We start from the raw sequence: 27,323 nt of genomic DNA, 5'->3' as shown, positions 1-27,323 counted from the left end.
ACAGAAGCTCCTATCTGAGCGACAGTACTTACTAAAGCGTCGAGTTTCGTATCCGAGCTTCAATGATTGACAGATTAACCACCACAATCTTGGCAAATTAAAAACACACACACAAACACACACTCTGCTTGATCCCAAAATGTAACAGGCACTTACACCAATTTCAATATTACTATACTCTTGCTGATAAGCTGGATCATCAACATTTTCATCATTGACCAAAAACCCCAACCTCAAAGATGGACAGAATTGCAAGGAGATGCAAGTTCTGGGATTAACATCATCACCTACTGGTTTTCCCAAAGAAATTTAGAAGAAAATTATCATTCTACCCACTCAAAGATCTGAAGCCTAATAAATTTGCCAACTATCACCATCCAACCCCATTAACTCAAAACCTGGTTAGCATGAAATCTTATGGACAACTAGCCGTCATCCTACTCAAAGAGCCAAAGCCTAATGAGTTGCCCATCAGTTATTTATGGCCCATTACTGCCACATGAATAAACTCCCAGAACTTCATTCAAATACCATAGAATGAAATTAAGGGACTCAAGATTCTAGCCAAATATGACTAAACGCTAGTATAATATTGGACATCTCATGAGGTCCACTGGATTCAAGGGGTTAACATTATGATCTGGAATATGAAATTGAATAGAACTCAAAGTTATCATTCAATAGTTTAAAATAAGAGTTGGTTGCTGAAGACCAAACCAGGGAACAATATTCAGAACAAGTTAGAATAAAAGAATAAAAATTTTCAATGGATGTAGCATAGGATGGTGATGAGGCTACAGGATAACTGGTTAATACCATGAATGGACAAGATTGTAAAATTAAATGTTACATATATATTTCACAGAGATGTAAAATGCAGTGAATACATTATTTAGAAACCTAAATGACAGTAGTAGCCTACAAGAAGTTGATCAACAACTGAATTACAAAATGTACTGCTTTTAATGCAAACATACAAGTATTCTCTTAATCTTGTGTGACACATTGTAAGCAAATACTAACAGTTGCTTGCAACAGACGTTTGACTCAAAACTACAGTGGTCCTCGATTTCCAATTTTAATCCTTCCTTCTAGTCTCTTCCCACCTAGCATCCCAATGTCTTCATTATTGCCTTGTTCCAATTCTCTCCATTATCACCTTAACATAAAAATTATATATTCATAAAAAAGAATAAAACTTGTACAGAAATATTTGTCTTACCTTCACCGCAGCTTTCATCATCTTCATTATTGACTATGGTAAATTCATCTTCCACTTCCTCTTCAGAAGAATCTAGATAATTATCATCATCTTCTAAGTCTTCAATGGCATCACTCGGATCACCTAGGTTCGCAGAATTGAGCACTGAGGTATCACTAACACCACCTGAACATCCTTCAGGTAATTTGGTCACATATTCTAATGTTGCTACACAGTGAGGTGACAATCCACCAGTGCCACCAACTACAGGTCTGTTATTAGAATATTCCCCTACAACTAAACTATTATCACTTGATTCTAACACATTTATCTGTCCATTACATCTACACTCTCTATTAACATTACCTCTAGTTAAATCTCCAGCAATAAAATTATTTAAATTATCACCACCCTTGTCCCACACAGCACAAGAACATGAGGCTTCCAAACACTGGGAATTGGTACCCTCTGGGTTTCCCTCAGGTCTTGAAGTTCTCACATTACGTTCACAGAGGGGGGTAGACTCTCCTCTGCCGCAACAGTCTGCAGCAGATATGGCACTTTCCTGGTATGCCACCAAGGCATCCATCGATTCTGATCCACTCTTCGTACGCTGGCGTTTATTATGTAAGGCAAGGGGAGCATTTTCACTCTCCACAACTCCAGCAGTGGTGTCTGGGTTGTGGCGTTTGGAGATGGTTGGCTGAGCTGTTGTTGTAGATGACCTGGCAGCTGGGGAGGCATCGGAAACCTTCATGGTGTTCAGGTGCTGCCCACCTACCAAGACATTAAAGGGTGGCCTTTGTGACAAGGACAACACACACTGACACTTGGACATTCTATTTCAACATCATTATCTGAAAGTGTTTGAAACTGCAATGAGTAAATTATAGACAGCTTATCTCAAAATACTTCTGTAACATTTACCTTATGCTATTAAAATACTTGGCAAACATTTAAAAGTAGGATTCTTAAAAAAATGCATATGGCAAACATTTACAAGTTGGATTCTTAAAAAATGCATATGGCAAACATTTACAAGTTGGATTGTTAAAAAAAAACACATGGCAAACATTTACAAGTTGGATTCTTAAAAAAAATGCATTCGCAATCAATTGCAAAACAAAAAAACAAATGCATCAACTTTGTTCAAGAAAAGATATAAACAATAACTGATGGAATACAATTTTTTCCATCAATATAACTCCACTGCTTGACAGTAAATGGGGTAAAATTTAAATGTAATTTAAATTAATAATGTGTTGAATAAAAATCTTTACTGTACTCTAAGGTCTAGCAAGCATTTGGATCCAAGTAACTGGCCTCTGATTTTATAAATACATATTCACATAATTTATATGCTGCTGTAAACTTTTATTGTACTTTTACCAGAGAAGCCATGTTCCTGATGACCATAATATTAGAAATAGAAAAACAGTACGCAGTTTACAAATACTCGAAGTCCTCAGCAATATTCCAAATCAGACCATCATTCAGTGAATCTAATACAGTACTCCTTCAACTAAAGCACTGTATAAAATACTTCATTTCCAGAGAACTCACAAATGCAGGTTAGGATACATCCATTATTCACACAATGCAGAAAAGCATAAGTCCCATTTTTAACAAAGTTAGGTAATCAATGGCCATTAAAATAGAGGTATCAATAGTTCTCGTACACAACCAAACACTTGTGAGAGTTAACCATCCAGTTCATGCAATGGTCCAAAACCTTATGTTTCTAGCAATTTTCTTCGAGTTATCCAAGGTCCTACACTTGTCCTATCAGGATAAATACTTACCTGCTTGCTTAAGGACCATGTAGTGACGTTATATGACCAATTTCTACTTTAGTTACTAAAGTATGAAAAGCAGAAATTATCATTAATCCTACTTTGAAAGCTGGTATCCTCAATCTACTGTATAACCAGTTGAATATTGCAGGTTTAACTAACCCCTATATGTGGTCATGTTAATGAATATATACACTACCAACCAATAAATCTTTCAATATTTTTCTATTATTCCCCAATGATTTATAATGCCCTGCAATCCTTTTAATTTTTTTTATATATATTTCTAGTATATAGTTAAAATTCTAAGAAAAATTTCAACTACAATAAAATCAAAATCATTTTCCCATTTTAATCAAGCTAAAATTGCAAATTTTTAAGAATTGCAGTTTTCCTAGATATACAAATCTGAAGCATGTTGTAAGGACATACCTTCAGCAAAAGCTGGTTTGGTCATTGTAGCTTGGTAACAACGTACAGTCCAGTATTTAACTAGCAGCAGACAAGTGAGGGGGGGACCCACCTACCAGCTCAGTAGGTAGTACCGCTTTCCCCTTTAACACCAGGGACCACTGGGGCTTAGATCTGGGATTTTCATTCAAGACTTCTGGTTTGTATACCTAACAAAAATTCAAATAATTTAAAAAATTTGCAATTTGAAAAAAATAAAAAAAACTCCAGTGCATCCTGGTACATGTAAAGTCAAAGATGACAATGCCCTGTACCAGAGTACGACTTACTTATAACTTTACAAAATTAAGGGAACTTTGGTACCATTGTGAGATGGGAGGACCTGCTCAGAAGACAGCATATTATAGCAGAATCCCACTTAAATATCCTTTACCACCACCATACTTGTTAAAAGGATGAAGAAAGCCACATCTACCAAGACAGAAAATCAGCGATTGGGCACTCTTAAATAACCTGAATCTGGCCTGACCAGCATCATACAGCTGCTGGCTGAAGTGGAAGGGGAAAGAAAGTTAGTCATCTTTTCTTATTGATCACCCTTTCACCACCAAAAACCTTAGGAGAGATGCTATTCTGTTCTAGGAGACCCACATGGTAACAAAATGACCAGCCACCACAGGGCCTAAGGAGAAAGTACTAAAACAAGAAGAGTCAGTGTTCTTGGAGATGACCTTGTGCTAGCTGGTACTAATGAACATCTGCCAACATCCAGCACGATCCCATAGGAGCTGCATCTCAGATGTCTGATCAACCAGTTGTCAAGATGCCAAAACAGCCAGAGCCCAAATGGGCCCATACCAACACTAGTACGATACCTTGTAGAGTGGTTGACAGTTGGCAGGGGAGTGCTATGAACTGATTTATAACATGCTGTGGCAAACTAAGCAGAGGTACTTCGAAGAGTGGTGGTGACTGGGTACTCAAAAATTTGCATCTTTCAGGTCTATCAAAAACATGAAGCTGCTCTTTCACTCACAGACACCAACACTGAACATGAGGTATTAATCATGAACAGATGAAGTCTGAAAACACCCAAAAAGAAAAAAACTATCCAAGCCTGCAGCCTCTGTCACATCCACATCACCCACCTCATTGCATACTTCAGCACCCTCCTATCTTTTTTCCACTTCCTCTACTAAGCTAGAGCCTGGTTGGAAAACAGAAAGATGCAAGACTCCTCACCCTTTTCCTAGGAAGAATACTAGGAATCTTATCGGCCTTAGAAAGGAGCTGGCCTTTCCCAAGACTGTGATTGATGGCCTGGCTGCAGTACCCTTTGTGGGGACTGGAAGTTTTCCATTTCTCCAGTGTTGCCTTGACCTTACTCTTCAAAAGGAGGAAGGAGACACCAAAACCAACCAGTTATGAAGTGCAGGCCCCCCCGGTAATAAACTGTCTCGCAAAGATGCTACAAGCACCACCAAGCCTTTTCGAGACTGTTTTAGCCTACACTTGAAATGGTGGGAGAGGTCAAGAACCTTTCCTCCTGACACCAACAAACTTCAAAACTTTGTCCTCTATTCCTCTTCTCCAAAGACCTCAAGGAAATAACAAACTGCATCATCACAGGTTTAACCTCTTTTCTGCCTGAAATGCAGCCATGGTGACAGAACCCACAAGTCCTACTTCCAAAGAGGAGAAAGAAGAGATCTTTACACACAAAGCTATTCCAAGCCAAGACTGTTCATCAGTCCACAGACTGGTATGGCCACCTGTAACGGGACGTAGAACTTCCACTGCCATGTCAGGTGAGGAAGACATCTGTTAGAGTGACTCGGGAATAGGAAATTCTGTGATCCACAGTTTAGAGTTCATCTCCTCTAGGACACCCCTGCATGAGTGGAGCCCAGGGCCAAGGAAAGGATGGTGCAGACATCGGGTGAAACCCAAGGTGAGCTTGATGGAGGTCAACAGGTCGTAATGGATAGCCCAGGTCACTTCCCCTATATAGCTAAGCTCCCAAATAAGCTCAATGACCTCAGACATATACCTCTCCACCTCAGCCTGCATAGGTGACATGGGCAAGGGATTGTCAGAATCCAAGACAGCATGATAGGGATCCTCTACCAGAGTCGAGGGAGGCACAACAGCCTGACCTAATCCCAGCTCAGAGGATTAAGCAAGAGTCCAGAATCCCAGACATTGAATCAGTTTGATTGAATATAGAATTTAGGGCAAAGGCCAAGCACTGGGACCTATGAGGTCATTCAGATCTGAAATGGAAATTGACGGTAAAAGGTTTGAAAGGTGTAACAGGAGGAAAACCTTGCAGTTGCACTATGAGTCAATTGTTAGGAGAGGGTGGAGAGTAAGATGGAAGAAAGAGAATACGAAAGGAGGTACAGTACAAGGAACGAAATGGGTTGCAGCTAGGGGCTGAAGGCACACTGCAAAGAACCTTACGTAATGCCTACAGTGCACCGCATGAAGTGCACTGATGGCACTTACCACCCTATGGTGACACTGAATCAGGAAAGCAAAACCAGGCTGGCACAGCTAACTGATCAAGGCAAGCAAGAGCACAAACTGCCTGGCCTATAAGGAGCAGCACCAAGTGGTGAAAGGGGTCAAGTTGACCTCCCTAACAGGAGGTGCACGCTCTGACCCTGTCTGGGGTGGTGACACACTGATGTATAACCATGCTTGTGATGATCAAGAAACTAGTTGTGAGCATGTCCTGAGACAATTCCAGAGAACCAAGACGGCCTGTAATCCAGGGAAGTGTGGGTTCTTCCATGAGCTTCTGAAGAAACACAAATAAAAGGGAAGATTCAAGGTCAATCCTCCTCTCCTGATAAAGGTGATAGGTAACCAGGAGCAAATGGAGTTGTACACCAAGGACCAAGCATGAGTGGACCCATGTAGAGATCTGTGACAAGTAGACTCGTATACCAATCCACCCACATTGCCCAAAATCATCTTGCCCTGCAAACAACTGCTGGGATTGCTGTCACTCTTAACAGATGAGATTGCAAGAATTCTTAGGATTCTTAAGGACTAACTCCCAGGCGTTCTTCCAGTGCTCCTCCCAATCCGAAGATGAATAGGAGGTAAAGGAAAACATTGAGGAAAAGGAAGACAACAAAGCACAGTGACACTTCTTCTTCAACCTCTCCCAACAGCAGGTCCCTTCATCCGCCAAGAACATGGCAAGACAGACGTTCCTGAAAGTTGACAAGAGCAGGATATGGTGGTGTTACTGCATATTTCACTCCAAAGAGGCAAGAGAAAGATTCCTGTCCCTCTTCCTCTTCCTAACTTACCTCGCCTTTTGCAAAGATGACCAACCAGAGCACTTTTTAAAAAAACAATGCCTAAGAGGATCAACACTTACAGGGGACATGAAGTGACCAAATGAACATTCATGGACCTCAAAATGCCTTTGGTCTTATTTTTCTCCCTCAATGTAGAAAAACAACTCCCCAAAGTAGCCAGCAACCATACACCTACAAATGCTCATGAAAAATCAACATGCTGTGCAGCAAGAAGTCTACTCTAAATGATACCCAAAGGAAAAGTGCTTGGAGATGGAAGGCAAATGGGGAATATTCTCCTATCCATCGCCTCATAACCACCAACTAACTACCTCATTACAAAGTTCAATGACCATTTCCAGCTCATGCTGAAGGAGTCTCCAATATAAAAGGTTCTGGGTTGTATTTCCAAAGGAACACATCTACATTATGTTGAATTAGCTCATATTTTGAACATACCAAATTTTCAAGATGACTACAATATATGCAATATTGCAAACTACCAAATCTTCCAGAAAATATGTTATTTTTATAATAAAATTGTTTCATATATACTTACCAAATAATTACATAGCTATATTTTCCATTCGTGCGGCAGCCTAAATTTTAAAATCTGAGGTAGCCTCCGACTGTTTGTGTAGGTGGCCAGTTCCGCCCCCTAATGGGAATACTAGGAACAACTTAGCAGACAACCTCTTTCAGAGGGGAAGAGGGTGGGCTCCGCCTCTGTAATTACTTGGTAAGTATATACAAAATTAACTTACAAAGTAATTACATGGCTGATTCCAACACTGACAAGAGGTGGGATACATGGACATATTCCATTCCAAAACATTTAGATAAGTACTGAATTTGAAATAGAAAAAAACTGCTAGCATGGAAAAACAATGCTTGTCATTTCCTTATTAGTTAAGAAACCCACTGCAGGAGAATACTGCCTCTGGTTGGTGCCCATCTTAACTCGTAGTGGCGCGGCAGTGTAACTGAGGATCGCCTCTACTTAAGTGGGAACTTTGCAGCCAAGGAGTATTCTGTTGGCTGGCAAAGCATCATTTAGTGCCCTTGCCCTGGGCACAGTACCAAAAAATAAAAACAAACAAATAACTGTCACCTACACTGAAATGAAACAACTACCCATCCACTGAGAGTGGTGGGTGCTCAAGGTACATTGTACCCCACGGTTCCCCAAAAAATTCTGCACCTTACTACAAGGTGAAGAGACAGGAGGAGAAAATCCTCTGCTTCCTCACTCAGTGCCACACCATTTACTAATAATAGTCCCAAGGTGCTGCAAAATTTTCAAACACAGTTTTGACTTCAAGGAAAACTAAAAGTGAAGACCTATTACACTTCCAGTAAATTGATTGCCACACAGGAGTGAGTGACACACTGAGCCTGAAGGCTAATGAGGTAGACGGAATTCTGGCATCTTAGCTTTCCTTTAACAGGTAGGCAAATCATTCTCTTGAATCCAAGAGTGCGTCTCAAAAACAAAGTTCATTGGAGATGAAGGACAAATCATAGACTGAGGGTGAGACAGGATCTTGTCCGGACACTCTAGGTATGGATGGCCCTCGGATTATAAAGCTCTTTCAGGTAAAACCTGAAAACTCGAACAAGACATTTTGCCCACTCTCCCACAGCCAGGGATGTCCAACAATCACTTATGGGAGAAAGCACGGATCCTGTTCACAGACTGTCTCCCCCTGAGCAGAACCTTCTTGCTTGTCTATAGTCTGAAGCTCACTGACTCGTTTGGCATTTGCTAGGGCTACGAGGAACAGAATTTTCTAGTTAAGAGGCGTGGAATGGAGAGGCTCGACAGAGGGGCCCGTTAACCACTCGATGGCCATGTCCGAATCCCAATATACGAAGTAGACTCCTCTCTGCCTTGGAAGTCTCGAAAGAATTCGTGGGTCACTAAGATCTTGGTTAGAACATAAAACTAGACCTTTGTGTTTACATACTAAGCCTAGCATTGCTCTATGCCCCTTGAAGGTGTCAGAAGAGTCCCCTTGGCAGTCCTCAGGTATAGGAGGAGTTCTGCTATCTGAGCTAAAGAGGAATTCACAGACGAGATGTTATAACCATTACACCTTCGACGGAAGACTGCCTACTCAGGTTGGAGTACTTGGCAAGAAGACTGCCGTCTGCATCTTGCAACAGTCTCTGCAGTCAGTCTTGAAAAGTTCACTTCCTCCAGGCAAGCTCCTGGACAGTCTGTAAATCTTTCCGAGAAAAGTCATCCACCCTTTAGTGGTATCTTTTAAAGTGAGGTTGTCTGAGTAGATATGGATTGTGGAACCAACAACCATACCTGGTTCAGGAACCAATATTCATGGTCCAGAACGGGACTAAGATTTCGTTACGTTGCGATGGACCTGAAAACCTGTTCAGCCCTTCCTTGACCAAGTTGGAATGCGGAAGGGCGTCAAAGGTCTTGTAGCATGGCGTCAGTTGCCCGTGCAAGAGGGTCTACGTCCCAGAGAGAGAGAGAGAGAGAGAGAGAGAGAGAGAGAGAGAGAGAGAGAGAGAGAGAGAGAGAGTGTGTGTGTGTGTGTGTGTGTGTGTGTGTGTGTGTGTGTGTGTGTGTGTGTGTGTCCTTGCTTTGCTTCCTTCTCCATATGCTTAAGGACTCACCTGAACCAAGATTACCACAGTCTAGGTGTGAAAAAGGGTCGAGAAGCATTGAAGCCGTGAGTGCAAAGCTTTCAGCTATCTGACAGAGATGAGAATATACTTAGGAGTGTGGTCTTGTGACAAGATTACCACAGGCTAGGAGTGAAATAGGGTCGAAAAGTGCTGAAGCCATAAGTGAAAAGCTTTCTATCTGACAGAGAATATGCTTAGGGCTGTGGTCTTGTAACAAGATTACCACAATCTAGAAGTGCAATAGGGTCAATAAGCATTGAAGTCATAAGTGAAAATCTTTCAGCTATCTGAGAAGACTATGTTCTTCCAAGTGCTGTGTCCTGGAAACTACCTAGTTCCCCATGCAGGCTCCCCAACCCATATCCTAGGTGTTTGAATGGAAATCCTAGGTATCTGAATGGAATATTAAGTCTGGGTTTGTAGTATGAAGGCACTTCCCTTCCAATGGTTATGTTCGGACAGCCACTACTGTAGGCCCGACCTAATTCAGGGCTAAGGGGATGAACAAGTGTCCAGCTGCATTTCCCTGCCGCAAAATATCAGAAAACCTCCTCGAACTTTCCTTCGAAGGTAATCTAACAAGTCAGTCGTCCAGGTAAAGAATGACGTTCCAGGACATGAAGTCAAACACTAGAGTGAGGACTCAAGAGTAGGCTTGCAGTAGAGAGGCTGGAACACTAGAGGACTCTATCCTGCCAGACGGACTTGAGATACTCCCAGAGTCCGGCGGGAACATGGAAGGATACTTCCTGCATTACTCAGGTCTTCATCCAAATGCCCTTGGAGAGTGGCTGACATGATTGTCTGGTTCATCTCTATCCTGAGTTTCATCTTCTATTCTAAGAGAAAAAAGAAGCATTGCGGGCCGTGCTGATTTGCTGACAACTATGCGGTCTCGAGGACAACTGAGGGAACTTGCAGATCCTCATCCCGACTCGCAGACCACCATGCAGACTAGTTGCCGACCCTGCAGACTCTGACAGTCGGCGGACACTTGAATATTCAAGCGGACTCGATTATAATGGACTCAATAACACAATGCACTGGCCGGAGACATGTGGAAAACACAGAAACCTAGCAAGGCATAACTGTGGGTTTGACAAACTGAGCCAAATCCTTCTGCAGAACAGACACAGTTCTCTCAACTGTGTCCCAAGGAAAGAGATTTAGGCCAAGAGATGAAAATAACAGGGCTGAATGTGATTGTGTGACTCCCTCAGTAATAAAAGTGCACCCGAGTTTTCTCTTTTTGAGGTTTCAAAGTAAAGAGCGGGGATCTCTAAAGGACATCTCAATCGTCCTTCCCCACACAGGAAAGGGCTCAGAGACAGATCAAGGTAATGTCTCGTAACTAAAAATTGGAAGTCCTCTGTCTTCTTAACCAGTGCTCCTGCTGTCTACGAGGAGGGAGCTATCTTCACAAAGCTCAAAAATACTGGACATAAATGTCCTCTGAAAAGGGGACCTCTCTATATGCAGACTAATGCTCTCCATATGGCGCCCAGATGCGGAAGACTGATACTGAAGAATTGGTACCAGGTTGTCAGGAACTGGCACCGGTCACTTGAAAAAACCAGAGCCAGGCGCTCAATCGGGGACTGGCATTCAAGAAAGAACAAGTGCATTCTAAAAAACTGTCTGTGAGTGGGTGATAACTGTTCACAGGCAGGAGTCAAGTACTGGATAGATATTGACACTCTGAAGTAGGCACCGAGCGTTCTGGAATTGGTGCCGGGCGCTCGGGAGTTGGCACCAAACTTGTGGCAACCAGTGCAGAGTGCGCAGAGGTAGACAGCAGGTGCTGTGTGCTCGGAGACTGTGACTGTTGTACATCACCAAGAGAAGAATCCTAGTCCATTGAAACGTAACAGAAGACGTCTCATTGTCACTACATCTCTTCAAGGGTCGGGACATGTTATGAAAAACACCTAGAATGCCTTTTGTCAGGGCTAATTTTGCATCCGACAACATCTGGTGGGCACTAAAAGGGACACTCTTCCAACAGCAGTCTGAGGGTCTTCCACTACGCAAACTGAGTGATAGGTTCAACTGAGGAGGCAATATCCCGTGGGCAAACCCCACCAACCTCCTTTGGACCTTCAGTATATCTTCTTCCTCCCATCTAGGAGCGTCGGAGGGGGGGCCTCTGGAGCCACTGGACACTTGGAGGTTGCTGGGCACCAGGTGCTGGGCACCTACAAGCACTGGATGAGTGCATTGGCGCCAAATACTGGTGCTCCACAACTTGAAGTTCAGAAGACAAGCGCCATGGACTTCCAAACCAGATCCTATTTCACTAAAGAGCATCCTTTTGGACGCCTTTTCAATGGTTGTCCGCCGATGCCTGGGACCAGAAAAGAGGCTCGACTGAGGGGGCAACTACCTGGGGGCAAACCCCTCGGACTCCCTTGGACCGCAAGTATGTCTTCTCACAGGTTTAGGGGAGCAAGACAGTGACTTTTGGTCTAGGAGATCCTACGGGCCAGATAGTCACTTTGTTCCCTATACTTCCGCCAAGACGCCTTTTCAGTGGCTGTCTGTCACAACCTGGGACTGTACAACAGGTTCAACTGAGGGGGCAATTAACCAGGGGACTTCCCATCAGCTTCCATTGGACTTTCAGTGACTTCTTCCAGGTTCAGGGGGGTATGACAGTGACTTAGGTCTAAGAGAACTGACGGGCAGGATAATCACCTCCTCCACTGCACAACGCTACACTATCACAAGATCAACTTCTGTTAACCCATACACAAGACTTGCAAAGCACAGGAAGGAAGCTAGGGAGCCAAGCGTGGGAGAAGACAAGAGGGCTAGCAGCAGAGGAGAAAAAATTAATGTGGGGAGAGTTGGCATCAGGCGAGCTAGTAGCTCAGGAAGCTAGTGAGTGCTCCTGGGCATTGGTGCCGATTCTCAGTTGTCAAGAAAGTCTATCTATCCAAAAGCCAATTGCCGCCAAAATAAGTAATTTCTCTCCTTACTATGTTCTGCTCTTACACATTTTCAGTTCTCTGCACAAAGGAAAGTATAATAAGAAACTGTTCTACATAAATTCTTTACTAACAATTGTTTTGAAGCACACAAAGTACCATCACACGAAATATATCTCAATTCCTTATCAAACATTATTTGAGACGCCAATATGTATTCGCCACCAAAAACATCGGTTCAGCAGTGAACATGATATTTTCATTATAGTATGCTACTCGGTAAAGGAGAGTTAATCAACTGATTGCAAAATTGCTATAGCAAAATATGATAAACTTGAATCAGATCTTAATAACAAAGCAACAAAATACTGATCCTGAAAGCTGTAGGCTTGAAGACTATTCAAAATCAGTGATATTTCACTGAAATCCGGTTATCCAACTGGTGAATAATAAAACTGCTGCATACACCCGATGTTTACACCTAGCACGGCAAAAGGAGAACGAAGGCTGTCTGATAAGTCATCCATAGTATTCCCATTAGTGGGCAGGACCGGTCACCTACACTGAACAACTGGAGCGCTACAGCAGATTTTAAAATTCAAACCGCCGCATGAGTGGAAAGTATAGCTATGTAATTACTTGGCAAGTTACTTATATGAAATTATATTTTTCAAAGAAGTCCAAACCCTAACATATTAAAAATGAATTACTGTATTCATATGACTGGAAATGGCCACTGACCTGAATCTAGGTCTAGTCTGTAAGTATTTGGCTTGACTGCAACCCCTTGAGAGAGAGAAAAGAAGAAGGAAGGGCGAGCAGCCAGTCACTCACCCAGTCAACCACAACCTCATGTCAAACTCATACTTTAAGCATGCCTTCCTGTCCAAGTGGAGCTTGAGTAATTACACAACCTTCTGAGCAACCACCTTATTCCTATGGAAAAGGTGTCCAAGGACTTGCAAGCAGTCCTTTGGGTAGAATGCGGTACAGGATGGTCTGTCAACACCAGATACCCTCCTTCATTACCTAGGGAACCAATTAGTTCCTCCAAAGAGCCAAGGTAAAGGTAACTCCAAACTTCAGAGGTCTCACTTAGACTGGATGGTCATCTACCTTACCAGACCAGTATGTCCACTTGATCATCTCTTGGAAACCACCACCTTATTTCTGCATGCACTGGGCACAAAAGTACCTCATCTAGATTGCCAGCAATGAAGTCTTGAAGGGGATGGATAGAGAAACTATTCAAATCTTTCATCAAGAATCCTATGAATGCCAGACTTGATGTTTAAAGTTGCGTAACTCACCAACACACTTTGCAGTGCTAAGGCTGGCAGAAAAACATCCCTGAGAGCGAGGTGTCTATCCAAGGACTCTCCCGGGGAAAATATGGCACCTGAGTTAGACTGGAAAAAAACTCATGTCCCATTCTTGGTGATGAATTTGTGGGTGGGCATGATTGTTAGAAAATTCTCTTGAGCATGGACAGTCCTACTAAGGAAGAGAATTCTACACCCTTCAGTCAAAATATTTGGCTCATGGCCGAACGACTGGCTTTCATTGCGGCAAGTGAGAAGAGCTCATCTTAATGAAGGTGGAAAAGGAAGTCCATGCTCTGCCGAAAAATGGCCTTGACTAGATAATCTCCCATCTAAGACACGAACTACAATTACAAAATATGGCCCACTTCCCCAATACACAGATGGTGATGATATCCAGAGACTGCGAGAAAAAAAAAAAAAAAGAGGTCCTGCAATAAAAGCCTTCATCTTGCAAAAAATTACTGAATTGTCTCCATCTGTCCAAGCAGACAGTGAAGCAGAACTCCATGAGCTTTCTGTTTACTGTCATGACAAACATGTCAATCAAAATGTTCTCCATGCTCAAAAAGCCTTACTGCCAAGCAATAATTTACGGGGTATTCCATCCCTACAACTTGCCCTTGAAAATTGAGCTGGTCTGTCATCACATTCCTTCTGCCTGGAATGTACCTGGCTGACAGCTCAATGGTATAGTGAACGGCCCACTTATCCATCCACCTCACTTACTGACAAGGGAGAAGGATGATCATCCCACCTTGCTTGTTGGAGTATGCCACTAGTCATATTGCTCCTCATTAAAACTAGCCAATGTATTAGCCAATAACTTTTTCCTGGAATATTATACAGTACTTGCATGACCACAAATGCTGTGTGAATTTACAAGACATCATCATCTGTTCACATACCAAAAGTTACTAGGTCCTACAGGCGAGCGTTATACCATTTCTTAATGCATCCAAGAACAAAAGTATCTCAAGAGGTGGCAAGTTAAGCAGAGCTACCACAATGATGTTGCTGTCATCTAACCAACAGGCCAGATTGTCCCTTAATGGCTGAGAGGTACAGGATGAGCGGGACGATTGCCGCAGGTTAATCAGTGTTACTCAAGACCCAACTAAAGTGACCATTGGTGGAGATGCTTAAGTAAAAAGAACTTCTCCAAGAATGATAAGTAACCAAGAATGACCTGCAAAAGTATAGCTAGTTGTTCCTACTGGGACAAAAGTTGCATTGTAACCTTCCTGAACACACGGACACAAAAGATGGACAGAAAGACCTGCTTCTGTCGTGGCTTTCAACACACTAAGGTATTTATGTGCTTTGACAAGTTCCAACTTTGCAAGGTCTTACTCTTCTGTCTTGAGATAACCAATTACAAGGCAGGGACAAGCACAGAATTTTCTTGTGAACCAACTGCACAAGGAGCCATCAAGACTTCTCATGCTGGAACAGCAACAGGAACATGGAAACCAGTACATGACCCCTTTGTTGAAGCTATGAGATCTTAAGAGCACAATGAACAAGGTGCATTAACCGGAGTTACTCAAGGGCATCCATCAAGACTGGAGCAGGTGGTAATAGACTATGAGCATGCGCAGAGATCTCACCAGGGAGAGTTACATGATCTACCTTAGCCATCACTTTCAGAGAACACATGCTGGGCACCCTTCATACACCATCTTTTTTCCTAATGGCAAAAACAGTTCAAATTCATTAACCAATGCCATTTAGATTAATTACACTTTATTATTATTTGACTGTATTCCTTATTTTGTTCTAACTCATATTCTAATTTTTTTTTTTTTTATCTAAGCTGCCAGTATTCCTGAGATATTTTCATTGTACTAGTTACTATCAACACACCCCAACATTGTGAAAACTGCCTGACTTAGATCATCCCAGTCTGAGTCTATGAAATAAGTTAAGTGTATCTTAGTTTAACCAGACCACTGAGCTGATTAACAGCTCTCCTAGGGCTGGCCCGAAGGTTTTGATTTATTTTACGTGGCTAAGAACCAATTGGTTACCTAGCAACGGGACCTACAGCTTATTGTGGAATCCGAACCACATTATAGCGAGAAATTAATTTCTATCACCAGAATCAAATTTCTCTTGTTCTTCACTGGCCGGTCAGAGATTCGAACTCGCGACCATCAGAGTGGTAGCTGAGAACGGAACCCCCCCACCCAGCGAAGAACTGAGTCTATGAAATAATCTAGTTGCTTTTGCCATTCACATTATATTTTACAATTTATCATTTTTTGACCGTAATCCTTACTACTTCTGTTCTATGAAGTCTTTATTTATTGGGATAAATCTAAGGCTACTTAAACCTGGAATATACAATATATACAATGATTTTAGCCAAAAACCCATTCTGTGACCCTTTTGTTTTTCCCTTTCAAAAAAATTAATACACTGGTTCCCCTCAATTAATGACTACGTGAATAAAATATAGCAAAAAGTCCATGTAGCAGCTTTCAATAAATATCATGGGCTTGTAAAATACTCATACTTTGCCATATTCAACCCTTTCATAAATAAAGACAAATAACATATACCATCACTTTGGAGAATTAATAAAGACAAATAACATATACCATCACTTTGGAGAATTACAGAGAAGTTATAGTTTGAAGGTATGTTACCAGTTTGTTTTGAGGTGCAGTATAGGCTTTTATTTAAAGTTTGCGCAGCCTACTGTGGGGTGCTGTGAAGCACTGTTACGAGTTAACTATAGTCTTCCAAACATTCTATGATTGCTAGGGTGCAGCCAGGAAAAGAATAGTGTTGCAAGATCTATTCATCCTTTTAAATCTCACCCCCAAGGTTAACCCCTTTACCTGAGATCTGTCATTTACTGTACAGTAATCAGTTTTCTAAAGAAACAGCGTTTGGTATATTTTGGTTGTTCTTACTGATTTTTTCTATGTGCTTTATGAAATAATCATAGTTCTTATAATAATACCAGAATGCGTTTACTGCATTAAAACAAAAATTTGTGCAGGTGGTTAGGCATTACTAGATTTCCAAGCCATTTGGTTACTGTCTATATTCCATTTGAGTAGTTATTTATTGGTTACATAGATATTTTCAGTGCCTATACATGTTAATTTTATCATTTAGGAGAAAATAATCTCAAGTTAATTACACAGCCCCCTTGTTTCCATGAAATGATGTATTTTCAAACGTTAGTACCATTTCCTTAGCACGAGTGAAGACGATGGTGGTGGGGAGATTTGTTCCAATTTGGCCATCACTTGGGCTACCCATATTGACCAGTGACACTGGCTGCTGAGGTGGCCACCATTGTTGTTTTTGATTGAGCTGGCTTTTTAAATGCCCTCATTGACCACGTGTCAGCGAAACTGAGGTTCTGCAGCAGTGGCCAAAAATTATGCCATATCTTTGTTTTTATGAAAATAAATTAGGTTTGTACGGAAAATATGTGACGTCAAATGTTTTCAAGGTAATCCTAAGCCATAGTTCTGCGGTGAGCTAGACTATGGCAATTGACATTTTCCTATGTTATTTTACTTGCTTTACAAGAATTTACAGTAATATTTTGTCGGGCGGCTGTAACTAAACAGTAATTGACCTTTGAAGACTACACGACTCGGTAGATCTAAGCCGGCACTCTGCGGCGAGCCCCCCACCTCCCTCCATAGCTAATACGGCAAAATTGTAACCAGTAGACACCCCTAAAAATACCAACCTAACGTACCCTAGGGGTGTTTACTGGTTACAATTTTGCCGCATTACCTATGGAGGGGGGTGGGGGGCTCGCCGCAGAATGCCGGCTTAGATATACCGTTTTCAATATTACCTCTAAAAATCTTTTTTAAAAATTTCATTTGAGCAGACTCTAACAAGTCAAAAGTTTTAATCATAACAAAGAGATGTTTGACACTGCATGAATTCCAAACTTGCCCCATCCTAGCAATCTTAAGAGTGGTTGAAAGACTATGGCCATTTCCCCTACAAAGGTCAGATTCATCAAAATCACATAATAAACTATAGGAAATTAATTCCCATACTGAACTTGGAACGAATGCTGACTTGAGGGGTCAGAGGTGTTGTGGCCTAGTAGGCATTTCCAAAGTAGCCATTTAAGAGTTCATATGACCCAACCAGACTTACTTTAACCTAACCTAACCTCAGAAGCCATGCTTTAACTTGGCTGGCAAGGGGGTGGCTTCCCCCCCACTTGGACCAACAACCCAAAGTCATGCACTCTACCCCTGAACTTTACCATTGGGAACATGTATAATCTACTTTCTAACAACATTTCTAAAAAATGTTTAAAATCAAACATCTAATAGGGCACCCAAAGTTTGAAATGGCCTACCGTTGCCTGTTTACAAAAGAAAGATCCCATGGGTAGCCTACAAGCCGAGGATGTAAGCGGGCCAACTGCTCCTAACCTGGGGTATCATAAATCTTACACATAGGATACATAGTTCACATCCAAAAGAATTTCAACGAAAATTAACGTTTAGGATGCCTATCGTTAACTAGGATACCAAGGCCTGGTATGCAGGAACGTTATTAGGCTGGGAGGTTATGTTGGGATCTTCAGTACGCAACTGAATTGCAGCTATTATTTATAATTCAGGACCTTATTCGTCAAGAAACTAACAGAATGACGAGATTAAAATGTAACTCCATCCCAAAGAAGCTTTCCGAGAAAAAACTTGTGGTTTCTACTACACGAGTTTCACCGCCATTCATCCCTCTTGACACGATGTCCCCCATCACTCTCTCGGGCAATCACGATGTCGACAATTAATACACCCCAATAGATATCCCTCTCCTCGCAAAATATTGTGGATACTACCTCAGACATTCTCAGCCGAACTTCTCTTATAAACATTTAATTTCCATTTATCTCTGGTCGGCGAAGGTAGGCCCAAAGGATACAAGATGGTGTAGCCTCACCACCACAACCTTCCACGAGTACGGGACAATGACCTTGACACACATTTAAACACTTTCGTGACCCCCTACAAGCAAACAGCAACTTTTATTCATCTTAAAGGAAAGATGGCTAAACAATTAATTTAATATTTTAATACAATTAAGTGATGATATAAGGAGCAAGGGGCAGTACGCGGCCGTACCTCATGGACACCCCAGCACCACTGACTGAGCGAAGTTCTCACCACTTCATCAACTCCATTGCAAACGTCCCTAGTTTATTTCCCTTTCACTATTCTAAAAGCTTTACACTTCAAACACACAAGGATTCTTACTCTTTCACTAATAATTAGGATTAATGACACCATTATAGGGTTATAAATATAGAAATTTACCCAAGTTCCCGCGTTGATTATGATGGCTTCTTCAATTTCGCTCACCAAAAATCAACACAATGGATTTAAGAGGCCTACATATTATATTCCACCATAAATTACTCACGGTTTTATTTTCCTTCTGGATGCCACATGATGATAGAGAACACATCACTCTTAGCCACTGAACACTAAATAATCCTTAAATGTTACGCACGAAGCCAAAACTAATAAAGATTTACAAGACTTCTTTCCAAAGGAATGAGAGTACTCGCCATGTCGTAGCAGGGTAGAGGCTCCTCCGGGTTGGACACGCACCTGCGCATGCGTATCACCGCCAAATTTGATTTTTAAGCATACAATATTTTTATTTTCAATGTTAGTACTTAATTTATGCTAATAACATCTTAAATATCAACATTTTAAAACATATGCAATATGAATTTAAAAGAAGATGTTATATCCATACGAAAGCGTCTCTTCTGTCTGCATATGGTGGAATATCGTTTCACTTCCTTGATGCCTTAATGCCGTCATAAAAAGAGTACGCATTATGTAACATTACGAGTTCATAATGGATTCCTTATTATTAGTATTCTTTTTCCAAAGTGAAAACAGTGCATTTAAATTACACTTGTGAATAATCCTATTGAGAAAAACAGATCCAAACTTATACCGCGTAAATCGTGAGGAATTACTTGTTTTGTGGGGGGTAAAGACAAGAAGCATAAGTTCAGCGAGCGGGTGAAGGAGAGCATCCGGATTGACGAAATTGCCGTTTGCGCAAAAACTTTATCCATTAGTATATAACATATTCTAGATATAAAATTCATAATATATCAATGCAAAGAGGAACCACGCAAGTGACCAGGTTGGCTAAAGGAAACAGTAACGGAACACTAACGGCTCTGGATGATCAGAGAAAATGGAGTCAAGACTTGAAAAAATAATGGTTACTAAGTGACTCGTCGTTCCCATATGCGTAGATGATATTTTTTTCTTTTCAGTAATTACATTGGCAATGAAATAAGATTAAGGGTAGATAATGCATAGATATATACGAGTTCAAATTAATTTAGTACGAATAAAGTGGACTAGATTATCATCACACCAGATCAAGACCTCCAGGGTGTCCACCCGTACGACTAATATCCAATATTTAGACTAGTTGCTATTGTCACTACAACGTCATCGGTACCTTTATATAAATATTTATATATATTTTTTTGCCACTTAGAGAGTGAGTTGCTCATAAATTTGGATGTAGGATAAAGTGTCTATCGCCACAATAAAAATACACCAGTGGGATGCTAATTAAAGGAGGGTGAGAGACGAAGGCCTGTGTGACAGCATAACAGTTGCATTCCCCGTTGGCTTACACCTCGCCTCCTCCCTCCTGACATTGAAATATTTTAGCTTTCTAGTTTCCGCCTAACAGTTAATCTCAAAGTAAATACATGAATTATATATACACAGATATTTCTCTCGGTTTGTATAAAGTACGTTATATAATAAGGTCTCGATAAATCTGTAAAAGTTAACGAAAGATGCCACACGATTTCCGGAAAATGTAAATGGATTTTGTCCTTCAGTTTAGTATGCAGGGTACAACTGCACATCCATTTATGAAATAAAATAGGAAGTATATGGGCAGGTCGCCCATTTGCTGACTACATCCACTTTCAAATCCACCTGCAATCATCGTTGCCATATAAAACTCCAATTTTAAAATGGCTTTTATTCATTCTCTTGATAATGGCTGTTTTATTATTAATTTATTTAGTGTTGCTGGCAGATTATTACAGCTATTATTATCATTATTATTACTGTTGTTGTTGTTTTTACTCCTGGAACTAGTCGATTCAATACTATTGCGGTTCATATAGCTCATTGCAAAAATAAAAAAAAAAACACTACTCCGTGATCTCATGTTTACGGTCGAATCAACGAGCACTGTTCTCAATGAACATCTCACCCGACTTATGATCTGAAAGAAATGTGGCAGTGCATATGAAAGCGTGTGATTTTTTTTACTTTTCCAGCTATTGATTATAATACTGTTTTGTTATCATAAAATAATCTTCAAACTCATGCCTTACTAGCCAGAATTTTATTCAAAATTTTGAAGTAAATGGTATGTTTATACCTTGATAACGACTTGGCTGAACTCATGTTTTCCGATAGATTTTTCATATCAAAGTAATGGCTTTAACGTTTGCAAAATAACAAAATTGTCTTGCAAGTTTCAAAACAATACACTTACCAAAAGAGCCTCAATGACCTTGAAACTTCTCTGTGGTCGTGCCCAAAATGCAAAACGAACCTTTAATTCTCTCTCTCTCTCTCTCTCTCTCTCTCTCTCTCTCTCTCTCTCTCTCTCTCTCTCTCTCTCTCTGTCTCTCTCTCTCTCTCTCTCTCTCTATTTCTTACACACATATATATATATATATATATATATATATATATATATATATATATATATATATATATATATATATATATATATATATATATATATATATATATATATATATATAGACATATATATATATATATATATATATATATATATATATATATATATATATATATATATAGACATATATATATATATATATATGTATATATATATATATATATATATATATATATATATATATATATATATATATATATATATAGTGTTTATAACAGTCAAACGACCACATCAGACCTCTTATTTCAAACTTGATACATACAAAGCAATAGCAAATGTCAATCTAATATGAAAGTTATCGCCAGCTGGAGAACTCACAGCTATCGACAAATTTACATTAAATGGAAGAAAACCTGCATTTTTTTATTATTGATAAGTCCACTGAATGATAATACAGTGATATGGAGAAGTACATATATGATACAAATAAGAAAATAGTCAGTGCTAATAATACCACTGAAATTTTAAAAATTGCTTATGAGAGAAAATGAGCAAGTTATCTTTCTGTCTATCCACACAGAAACACACATACACACACACCCATATATATATAGTAGCCTATGTATAGCACTGACTATTTTCTTATTTGTATTATATATGTATTTGTCTCTATATAACTGTATTATCTTTCAGTGGACTTATTAAGAATACAAAAAAATATTCAATGTCAATTTGTCGATAGCTGTAAGTTTCCCAGCTAGCGATATCTTTCATATTAAATTGACATTTGTGATTGCTTTGTATTTATCAAGTTTGGAATAAGAGGCCTGATGTGGTCGTTTGGACTCGGACCTACAAACCTAGGTAAATATATTTGCATTGGTTCAGGTACATTTGTTGTCTATAATTTGCAGACACTAATAATGAGTGGCAAGGTGCAAGTTCCTTATTTTTCTGTCATCTCTCTATGCTTTCCTCCTAAGTCCGCAATGGGTGGGATTTTCTGGGCTATCACATTTAGTTTCATTCCTCCCAAGGCACGTGGTTTTTCCACTAGGTTCCTGTAGGTGTAGATGTGAGACTTCCTTCCCTATTCCTTTCTTCACTCTTGTTGTTCAACACCTTCACCAGTTACTTCTTTATACAACTGTGTGTGTGTGTGTGTGTTTTTCTTGGTCCGCCTTTGGATCCTTGTACTTCAGTTCCTTTTTTTGTGAATTTCCTTATCTTGCTTTCCACCTCCCCCTTCTCACTGCCTTCAGCATTGAATGACCAAAAGTTAGGCCTGATAGCCTAAGTTTCTTAAATCGATATGAGAGTTCCATAGTCTCCTTGTGCAGCGGAGGATAAGGCCAAGTCTCTTTGTACTAAAAAGACTGGGTTGTTGTTGTTGGTGGATACTTCAGGCCTCGGCTATTAGTAGCCTATCTGGGAAGGATTCCAAGCAAACTATTTTCTTTGCTGTCTATGGTCGTGGGCATCCATCCACATAGTGTCAGAAGATAGTGCCCTGGTTGCGAAATTGAAATTGAAATTGTGCCTCGTGAGAGGCGTAGTATCAGTAAAAGATATATATACAGAGCACCCAATAGGGTTGAGTCACATAGTGAAACAACACCTGCCGTAAGTGCTGGGCTTTAACATCGAGTCAGTAATTTACATATATATATATATATATATATATATATATATATATATATATATATATATATATATATATATATATATATATATATATATATAAAGAAAAAGGAGTAATAACCCTACAAATGATACATTCGTCTGAGGTTGAAAATTTTAGAAATAATAATAAGATAACACATACATGCAGTGGCGTCGCTAAAGGGGGTCCAGGGGACCCACTCCCCCATGGGTGCTTGGCCTTCCCTCTGCCGCCCCCCCAAGTGTTGAAATTCTCTTTGTAGCTAAACTTTAACCCTTACAGTATTTGATACATTTGCATATAGCAAGAGTTGAAAATTAATTGAAAATTGGGCTCTGTAATGTCAAATACAGGTTTAGTAACTACTAATACTATTATTTTTCTTCATTCACATGGATAAATACATTCGAGAATAGTACATTTTACTAATTACGGGATTGGTACATTAGTTTTATGTAATTTTCTTTGGCCCCACCTACGCCCCCCACTGATGGAATGCCAGCTAAGCCACTGCATACATGAAAGTACGAACGATGGAAATGTTTTTTGAAGGAAACAGGCTAGCAAACATGCACAAGAGTTGCTGTGGTGTGTCTAATGAAGCGGTTGCTGAGACTTGACACATCCTTGTGTGTATTTGGTACTGGCACTTTCGTCAATTTCCAATGAAGTTTCATATATCGTGATGATGGACTTTGATTCGCTCCATCGTGTTTCTTTTCTTCTGGCGGTATTTTTGATATGAAAACTTCACTAGTTACTTTGTTAGATTTAACTTTCAGTCATTTTTGCATATTCAATTACATTTCAAATTTTGTCTTTCTTTACTTCTTACCTGATTTTGTAAAAAGATTATGAAGAAAATATAGATGATAAGTTTCCAATAAATAATTATTTAAAAAATTTTAGACTGATAACCTAATAGGAAAATATTTTATCGAAAAGACGACACTGTTCGACTCTCCAGCATCTGTATGATGGGAGGCGCGCTTTCTCATCACAAAGGGACTAACCAGGTCGGGGAGGAAACAAAGCTATGAAGGCACTTGGCTGTCAGGGGAAATGAACATGGCGCCATGGATAATTATTCTAGTTACATAAGCCTGGCTTCTTCCTTGCATTGGTGAGGGCGTCGTTGTTCGTGAGTCGGCATACACTTCCAACTGTTTGTGCATACGCTTTCCCACGAGGTGGCTGCTTTACCTGTTATTCATGGGCTGTCTGCTTCCATGTGTGCTGCCTTCCTTGAGCTACATTGTGTAATTGCTCACTTCATATATCAGGGACAGCTTCATGGCTAGTGGCCCACTGTTGTTGCTTTCTGGAATTTTTTTTTTTTGCTTATGTCTAATGTAGGAAGCAGCTGTCCTCACTACACTTGACAATGAAGTTCAGGCTTGAGCAAATTTTCAGTGTGTCCTGCGGACAAATGACTCATGTAGGAATCAACGGCAATAAAGATGTCACTGTAGCATTGGCATACAGTATATCTTTGGTTAAGGAAGGGAGCTGAAGGTCCTCTCTTCAACTTCTGCCATATACTGTATATATCTATGAACAAGATCCCAAGAGGGAGGTCTTTGATCTGACGGAAGCGGTCTCTTTGATATATTAAGGGTCACTTCAGCACATATCTCCAGAAGGTTCCGGAAGGCATTTTCGAAAATGTCTAAGGGGGAAGTGTCTGAGTTTGCAGCCTTCTGTACAATAATCTCGTTGACCTTGTCCACTGGTACATTTATAAAATTCATGATACATATGTCAGCCTAAGGGACATAGCCCTCAGGATATCTAAAAACTCCACTGGTAATACCATTGTTCTTTAGGGATGAAAGGGTAATAAGCCTAATAAATATCTTGGATATATTGTAAGTAGGTGAAGGTAATATTTGATTGTAGGGCTGAGGGGGTTGCTAGCCTTTGTAATTGCTGTTACAGTAACGTGACCCAAAATCTCCGTTGATCAGATACATTGATGGTATCATCAGCATGGTTTACTGTTTTAATGGTGGTACTGAGGATCTTCGGTCTTTCGGTTGGGTACTGCCTAAGTGGCTCGATTTGAAGGAGGTCTTAAGGATGTTACACATCTTAGTGTCATTCTCTTCACATTTTATGATGACTTAGACGGCAGCTTTGTCATTCCTTCTGTGCGATGGTGTTTGATTGTTTACACAGCTGGCAGCAGCTTCCTTGACTTAAGTGGTGAGGGTCTTACTCCTGTAGTTATCATGTAGGCAGCTTGCTTCCTAATCAGTTTATTCTGTTATGTTTTGGTTGGGTGGATCAATTCCATTTAAATTCTTACCACACCTACAGCCTGACTTTATGCAAGGGCTTGTGTTGGTATAAGACTAGATTTAATATATACAACCATCAGCCAATGCAAATTTAGCCAGCAAGATATCGCCACTAGGTGAAGTTTTATGCTTTTGACTGAACAGATAAATAAGAAAATAGCCTCTGCTCATAATGACATTGCTTTTAACACACACACACACATATATATATATATATATATATATATATATATATATATATATATATATATATATATATATATATATATATATATACATATATATATATATATATATATATATATATATATATATGTATATATGTATATATATATATATATATATATACATATATGTGTGTGTGTGTGTGTGTGTGTGTGTATGCAGATGTACCGTAGGTACAAATGAAGCACTGGGTATAAATCCTGACAATTTTCGTTTTAAATATTTAAAAAATTTCCAGGAGACCTTCAAGAGGGCTGATATGTTGTGGTAGAAATTCGCCATCTATATATGTGCTAGAGCGACAAGTCAAACTAACTTACAGCCGTTTGGAAAAATCACTCACACCTGACAAGTGGAGGGAAAAGGAACGAGCACTGATCTCACTAACATTTGAGGTCAGCACTCCATTTGCAAACCTTGTTTCATGTTTGCCAGTGGGCTCACCCCTTTGCTCTAAGCCTAGGATAAATTATCTTCCTTAAAATCCGTACACTTTACATATTCCTTGACTGACATCCATGTTCCTATAGGAGCTTTCTTTTCTAAAAGTGGGTTCGATAACGTTTCTTTCCAGTATCACCAGTTGATGGCAGGATCGTTTTCACTTACGTGAATAAAAATTGCATTGTTCTCACGAGCATACTGTATACATTTTTTTATGCTGGTCTATTCCCTTTTCCAAATTAGAAAACTAGTTTGACCAATATAAAAGTTGTCACGTGACTTACGTAGGATTTGATATACATATCCTTAAGTAATGTCAAGAGAGTTCTTTATTAGGGCTTGTTTCACTGTATTATTGTTCCTAAATACTACATTAATCCAAGAGTTCTTACTTTGTGGTAGGATTGGCAGGTTTTTTGAGTGTTGTAAGTTTCCGAGTTGTTATCAAGGTATTTTGATTCCTTGCCTGTATTCCTAATTATATCTATTTCATCATCAATATACTCAGGGCTACATGTCAGCAATGGTCTTGATAATATGGATGTTAAAACGGATTTCTTTACTTTTTTTGCTTTGGCCAGAATAAAAAATAAATAAACATAGGAAAAATATTGGTAGGTTTTCTGTATACACGATATGTAAACCCATTACTACTTCTGTGAATTAGGGAATCCAAAAAGGGTAGGCTACCGTCATTTTCCATTCCCACAGCGGATTTTATTGATGTGACCATTACAGATAATGTACCAAGATATTATTTACATTTTCGTTCCCTTGCCAAATACATATATCATCAACATAAATATACTACATAAGGTGGAATTATTCTATCTAATAATGTTCTGCTTTTAAAATTTTTCATACACAAATTGCTTACAACGGAAATTACAGGTTGGTTACACATTGCCATATCAAAATCTTAAAATTAAAATTTCCCGTTGAATTCAAATTTACATTCGTTGATACATTTTCAGTCAGTTCTGTTACAATGTCCTTAGAAAATGCCATATTCAGCTATCTGGTCTTTTAGGTATCAGATAAGAATTCTAGCAGACCACCTATAGGTACCTTTGAAAATAATAATTTCATCAAAATTCATAAGCATATTATTTATACATTATTCAGTTTAGTTATCAAATGTACATCGTTCTTTCTGTTGGCATCAGAAATGGTACCAACCGGGGAGCTAAGAATATCAACAAGGAATTTTGCTAAACTGTGTGAATTAGAAGCGGTGGAGTTAATAATTGGCTTAACGGGAAAATTTGCTTTGCGTCTTTTTATCACATCATACAAATATATAGTAATCATGGTGAGGTCACTAGACAAAATTCACAATAGCTAAAAATACTTTGATGACC

The 27,323-nt window shown here is 39.7% G+C and overlaps 2 protein-coding genes across 11 annotated transcripts in view; both read right to left on the bottom strand.

Annotated features, from left to right (window-relative positions):
* Positions 1-19,294, bottom strand: part of LOC136834264 (tubulin polyglutamylase ttll-4-like) — a 96,148-nt gene extending 76,854 nt beyond the window's left edge. The window contains exons 1-3 of one of the 10 annotated variants that reach the window (XM_067096662.1): positions 19,042-19,222; positions 3,427-3,614; positions 1,223-2,058 (exon numbers count right to left, since the gene is read on the bottom strand). In XM_067096662.1, coding sequence (XP_066952763.1) covers positions 1,223-2,039 — 817 coding nt within the window. In that variant the 5' untranslated portion in view covers positions 2,040-2,058; positions 3,427-3,614; positions 19,042-19,222. Of the gene's footprint in view, positions 1-1,222; positions 2,059-3,426; positions 3,615-18,460; positions 18,592-18,935; positions 18,997-19,041 lie in introns of those variants that run through there. The other 9 variants (XM_067096624.1, XM_067096677.1, XM_067096652.1 and 6 more) reach the window with 9 other exon arrangements.
* Positions 19,295-26,716: 7,422 nt separating this feature from the next.
* Positions 26,717-27,323, bottom strand: part of LOC136834254 (ionotropic receptor 21a-like) — a 12,524-nt gene continuing 11,917 nt past the window's right edge. Inside the window, 1 exon segment of the mRNA XM_067096602.1 lies at positions 26,717-27,323. This exon segment is cut by the window's right edge and continues 1,252 nt beyond it. The gene's annotated coding sequence lies outside the window, so the exon portion shown is untranslated.

Source organism: Macrobrachium rosenbergii, chromosome 4, assembly GCF_040412425.1.
Source record: "Macrobrachium rosenbergii isolate ZJJX-2024 chromosome 4, ASM4041242v1, whole genome shotgun sequence".
NCBI classification, from domain to species: domain Eukaryota; kingdom Metazoa; phylum Arthropoda; class Malacostraca; order Decapoda; family Palaemonidae; genus Macrobrachium; species Macrobrachium rosenbergii.
This window is presented reverse-complemented; position numbering and strand designations above follow the sequence as displayed.